General features: G+C 48.7%; 1 protein-coding gene across 3 annotated transcripts in view; it reads left to right on the top strand.

Annotated features, from left to right (window-relative positions):
• Positions 1-1393: 1393 nt before the first annotated feature.
• The window catches only part of BCL11B (BAF chromatin remodeling complex subunit BCL11B), a 166592-nt gene continuing 161969 nt past the window's right edge, over positions 1394-6016 (top strand). For all 3 annotated transcript variants that reach the window (XM_044436567.1, XM_044436568.1, XM_044436566.1), the window contains exon 1: positions 1394-2206. In XM_044436567.1, coding sequence (XP_044292502.1) covers positions 2149-2206 — 58 coding nt within the window. In that variant the 5' untranslated portion in view covers positions 1394-2148. The remainder of the gene's footprint in view (positions 2207-6016) is intronic.

Below are 6016 nucleotides of genomic sequence, written 5' to 3'. Positions count from 1 at the left end.
CAAACTTCTTCAGGAACAGACGGACCCCAATAACGCCCAACGGCCTGCCTGTCTTAGCAAACACTCGCAGGACTGTATCGGGGTGGAGGTGGACGGGAGACGCGTGGAGATGGGCGCACCAAGACTAGGTCGTCGGTCTCGCCTTGGCCGGCAGCCCGGCTTCTTTAGGGTCAATGCGAGTCTGTAGCACGGACTTGCAATGTCCAGGGATTTGGTAGGGTTCTTTCCCCCTAAACACGAGAAAGAGAAAGCGAAAAAGAGAAACGCGTGTGTGTGTGTCTTTGTGGCTCTCTCTGCAATCGCAGTTCAGATGGGGGGGGGAGAAATATCGCTTCCCCCACGCAGATATTTGTGTTATTGTAAAAACTGTTGGAAATGCACTGCGAAGGTGTTTGGAGCAGAGTCGGGCTGCCGCCGCCTGCCTGCGTGCAGAGAAGAGAGCGAGGGAGCTCTTAGTTTAAAGAGAGGAAAGCGAATGGATCCCAGCGAAGCCAAGATCCAGCCGCCTGGGAGATCTCGGAGCAGGTGGATTGAGCGAGAGCAGGACGGACCCCGCGTCTCCTGGGCGCCCACCTCCAGCCACCCTGGCTGGTTCTCCGGGCTGAGCCGATCATTCCCAAGTCTTTTTTTTTCGCCTTTCCGGCGCCAGCCTGCTTGGCTTAACCAACCCCTTTACCTATTCCTCCCCCCCACTTCCCCCGGGAGACGTCCGTCCCATTTGGGCCTCCTGCCAGTGGGCGGAGGAGCGGGGCGGGGGATGGCCCGGGTCAGGACTACCTCCCCCACCGCGCCGAGGACCCTCCAGACGTTGACTCCTAGACCTGATCGGGGATGGGTTGGGAAGGACTCCCCTTCCCCCGCTTTCCTGATGCCTTGCCCCCCCTTTCCCCCATACCCTCTCTCTCCTTTCCCCTTTCTCTTTTCTAAATTCAGTTAATTTCATTTTGGCTGTCGCCCCGCAGAAAGCAGCGCTGGCCAAGCAATCGGCGCGGCGCGTGTGCTGGGAGTGTTTGAGGGTGGTTTTCCTCCTTCTCCTTCTCTTTTTCCCCCTTCTTCTTGTTCTCTTGCAGGGTACAATGTTAAAAAGCCACCGCTAGTCGCCCCCAGTGCTCCTACTCTCTAGGTCTTTTTTGTCTCTAGTGCAGATTAAACGTCACGTCCGCACTTGAACTTGAATTTTATCCCATTGTACGGAGGTAGACCCAGCCATAGAGAGACAGAGCGCTCCCAGGGAACCAGGGCTCCGCCATCTTCACATTGCAATATATCTCCTAGTAATAGCCAGCACTAACCCAGAAGCACTGGGGGGCTTCCTTCCTAGCAAGACCCTGTGCCAAGCGAAGGGAGGGGGGAAGCCAGTGGCAAAGTGGTGCGAGCAAAGCAAAAAAAAAGAAAAAAAAAAGAAAAAAAGAATACAACAAAAAACCAACCCAGTGGTACTTGAACTGGCAAAGAGGAGACACAGTTTGGGCTACCCCTTTAAAAAAAAAAGCCAAGAAAAGAAAGAATTCTAATTAACCCAGCAAGGGTAATTTTTCTTCTTGCATTTTTCTCTGCGTGTGGGCAAATTCCAATTTTTCTACTTTTGTGCGAGCGTGTGTGTACATTACCCAATTTTTATTTCATTTTTTTTAAAGAAAACCCTCCTGGTGGAAGAAGTGCACTTTGCTTCCCCCCACTTCTTTTTCGCTACCCCGCCCCCCACCCCTAAGCACTCTGGAAAAATAAAAGTGTCAGCGCCTGGTGAAGGTGGTGGTGGTGGTGGTGGTGGGGGGGAACCCATCTTCTCTCCTGAAGTTCAAGAAAAGATCTGGAAGCGGTGGAAAGGAAAAACAACACAAAAAGACAGTGGTCTTGCGAAAATAAAACCAAGCCTTCCCCATTTCTCTCGATGCTGCTTTTTTAATTGAAGGAAGAACCTCATCTTGAGTGCGCCAAGGAGGGGAAAAGAGTTTTTCACCCTCTTCTCTCTCTCTTTTAAAGTTCTTCATTGTGCTTTTTAAAAAAGAAGAAGAGATCCGTCAAGAAGAAAACAGAAGAGGAGGAGGAAGAAGAAAAGAAAAAGAAGATCGCTCCCTCCTCCTCCGACCCGATCCCCCCCTACCCAAGTCCAGCTCTCCAGGAGATGACCGTGTAAATGCAAGGGCAATGTCCCGTCGCAAGCAGGGAAACCCGCAGCACTTATCACAAAGGGAAATTATCACGCGTAAGTTGCAACTCGCGAGGAGCCGGATCGAAAGGAAAAGTGTGTGTATATTGGGGGGGGAGGGAAGAGATCGAAACTTGGGGCGCGTTTGTGCCCCTCTTGTGAAATTGACTGGGAAGGACTGCAGCTAGTCGGTGGTGGGGGACGAAGTAAAGGGTCTTGGAGAGTTTAGAAGAAGGGAGGAGGAAGGCGGCGGCGGCGGCGGCGGCGTGTGTGCATGGAGCTGGCTGGCTGGCTGGCTGGCTGACTAGGACGAGGGGAGACGAAGAGGAGAGGGGGGAGCCGAGGAGAGGGAGAGAGAGGTGTGCGTGTTGTCGGGTGGGTGGTGGGAAGCAAAGTTTTAGGCGAATTTGCAGGCAGCGTGGCGGGAGCGAAGGAGGCCTGAAGCCGCTGGAGTGGGGGAGAAGCCGGCCGTGGAGAGCGGGCTGTTATCGCAAGCAGGGGCTTGGAGAGAGGCTGGGTGGGAAAGCCTGGTCCAAAGTTGGCCAGCGCCGGAGAACGGCGGCAGCCGGGGAGAGAAAGGTGGCTGGAGAGAGAGAGAGAGAAAGCGTGGAGGGGGGGTGCTTAATGGGAACCACATGGAACGGCTGGGCCAGGGATGGTGCGGCGAGGCCGGCGTGGGGAGCTGGGAGAAGCAGGAACGCAGGAGGTGGAGGCGGCGGCGCGATGAAGGCGAGGTGGGTGGGTGGGTGGGGGAGAGCAGGGATGGGGGTGCTTGTTCCCGTCAGGGAAGCCCGGCTCGCAAGCGGGGCTAGAACCGAACTCTGGGGTGGGTGGAGGGGTGGGTGGCTGTGGGAGAGATGCCAGCGTACAGGTAGTCTTAGGGTGCTGCCTTTTACTCGACTTCTTCCTTGGCAAGGTCCGGGTGCCCTGTAGAAACGCTGGGCGGCTTTGTACTGTCTGCATGTGCGTGTGTGTATATTTGTCAGTGTGATCGTTTTTCCAAAACCTGGGGTGGGGGGAAGGCAGGTGTGTATTGCTGTGTGTTCTGTGTGTGCGCGTGTACAGAAGAGTGTGAGAAATTGTTCGTGCGTGTGTCTATGTATGCACAGGGGGGGACCTTTCTAAGTAAGGTAGCACCATTTTGCAAAGCGGAGCGCGCGCACAGTTTGCAAAGCAGAGAAGTCTTGCAAAAAGGCGCGCCACTTTTGCAAGGAAGAGAAAGGTGGCAGTGGGTTCCAGTAATGGCCAAAAATAGTCCAAGGGAGCATATTGAGAGGCGGTGGGATAGGGAGGAGGTAGAGAGACAGAGAGGCGTAGAACGAAGTGCTTTTTGTACCATTGCTGAAGATGGGGTGGGTGTGGGGATCCAGGAGTCGCTTGTAAGAGGAGTCCTGGGTATCTACATCCAGGGGTCAGCTTGTTTCAGTGGCAACTTCTCTTTGCAAAACCTTCTGACTTGCTAATTAATTAATTAAAAAAAGAGCAGCTGTTACCCTTCATGTCGCCCTGCTTTTGTTTTACCTTAGCTTTCTAACATGGAAATGCATCCAGCACTTATGAAGGTGCAAGCAGCATTGGTTTTGTTTTGTTCCGTTTCGCTTTCTTTAATGCGTTTTTGTTTTGGGTAGCTACGCGCAATCACATAAATTAATTACAGTTAAGAAAAGAAATAAACCTAAGTGAGTATTATTATTGGTTTTTTTTGGGTGGGGGCCGCAAGAACAGAGGGAGGAGAGAAAAGAAGAAATCACAGCCCAAACAAATCCCAGCAAAACGCCAAAAAGAACAGCTCCGTTGCACGCTTGGGCTTCTGCAAAACAGTCGTTGCGCGTGTGGAGCTAAGCGAGAGGAGAAGAGGGGGGGGGGTGGGGGGGGAGGGGGGGGGGGGGAGAAACAAGAGGAAAAGGGGGCCGAGTCGGAGAGCCTGTTGGAAAAAAGAGAGAAAGGAATAGAATATGTTACATTTTTTTTACAAATTCAAATAAATATATAGAGAGATATACGGCATTTCCCCTCCCCCCCCCAAGCCCAGGACTAGCAGCCATCTGCCAACAGCATTTGGTGACAGCGGTCTCTCCTTTGTTACAGCTGATAAAAATGTTTGTAAGAATACATCGGAATTATATTGATTGTCGAATGCAGTCGCTTGACCTGGCATGGCGTTTGGCATGTGAATGTTATTTTTCTTTCCCCATCCTGCTACTTTATTTTTTTCTCCTTTTCTTTCCATCCCCCCAATTCTTGCATCCCCCCCCCCATTAACTGGCTACAGCAGCAATGAAGATGCATTTTGCATCAGTCTTTTAATTGATTTTTGAGCTATATTTTGCAAAGGATGAAAGGTGCTGCTGAACCGGGAGAGGGGAAAAGTGGGTTTTAAAAACCCAAGCCAACTAAACCCATAACACCTTTTTAACAAACTGCATTCCCCCCTTTCCTTATTTTTTGCTTTAAGAAAACCTAAGGAGTTTGTAAATAACCCATTGCCTTTGCAAGAGGGAAAGTGGAGATGGGTCTCCCTCTTCCCTTCTTTCATTTAAAAAATAATTAAAACATCAATCCATAGTATTTCAAGTTAACTCTTTTTTGTCATCTTGTTTTCTGCATGTTTTGCATGGGGAGTTGGGGTTTTGACATGGGATGATGATGGAAAAAGGCAATAATGCATTGTAATCGAGGAAAGAAAAGATACACTGGCAAATTCTGTTTCAAACTGTTTTGGATGGGGTTTGTCTGGTGGGCTTGCATTCATGATTTTAGTTCTCCTTTCCCCCATCCTGTAAATTAAAAGTATATAATGAAGGTTTAGGTTGGAAGGGAAAGAGAGAATCTGTATGCTATTCCTTTCTATGCTCAGTTTTTCTATTCATCTTTCCATCTGGAAAGGATGTAACAACAAGAGACATCAAAGTGTCCTGTTGAACTTGGAAGAAAAAAAAGGTGTGTGTGGGGGGGAAGGAAGATAACAACCAGAGAGGTGATGGAATAAAGTGTGTGTTTCTGTGTATATATAGATTAGAAGAAAAGGAAAAAAGAACCAAGAAAATTTAACCCATGTTTGGGCCATAGGAGTTTGAGATACGGTTTCATCAGACAGTTGCTGGACCACTTTCCAGGAAGCAGTTATCCATTATTAAAGAGGAGCTTGTTTGAAAAGAAAGGAAGAAATGCAGACAAGTTTGATGAGAAGTACAAACAAGAAGGACCAAATAACTAAGAACATTATTATGAAATTCACCACCTCCCCCAAGTTCTTTTCTGAATGGATAAGATTCTGAGAACTGCAGTTTTTTTGATGGCTGACTGTCAACCTGTCAGGAGAACGGCCCTGCATTTCAGGGTACATTGCTAATGGGGGAGTTGTGACGACATGCAGGAGAATGAGGTTAATTCTAACCATCATGAGTTAGGATTTTAGCTCTTGCGGATACTAAAAAAATTAGGCTGCTAACCATAATGACAAACAAGCAGAAAGTGTGTGGAAAAAACCACAGTCTGTGTCCTATATGTGTTTACTCAGATGTAAGGACTGCGATGTTCATTGGGGTTTAATCTCAAGCATGCATAGGATTTGAGGTCTTAAGGATACAATCCTGATACAGTTCACATCCATGGATGTGTGTGTTACTGTCTACAGTGGCTGCAGACTCACTGTATTGTCACGGTATTTTGTTTATTTAGAGATAGATTCCTGTGTTTTCTGTGACTTCCATTCCTCTTCTCAAATGTATCCTATCTTGTTTGTGGTAGATGATGAGCTGATGAATTAACACAATTCAGGTTGTCTCTGGTGATAGCTTACTGAGAAAAATACTGCAAGTTACATAACATTTAGAAAGTGAAAATGAGATCTCGATAGAAATCCAG

This window comes from Varanus komodoensis, unplaced genomic scaffold, assembly GCF_004798865.1.
Source record: "Varanus komodoensis strain SLA01 unplaced genomic scaffold, ASM479886v1 scaffold3, whole genome shotgun sequence".
Classification (NCBI taxonomy): Eukaryota; Metazoa; Chordata; class Lepidosauria; order Squamata; family Varanidae; genus Varanus; species Varanus komodoensis.
This window is presented reverse-complemented; position numbering and strand designations above follow the sequence as displayed.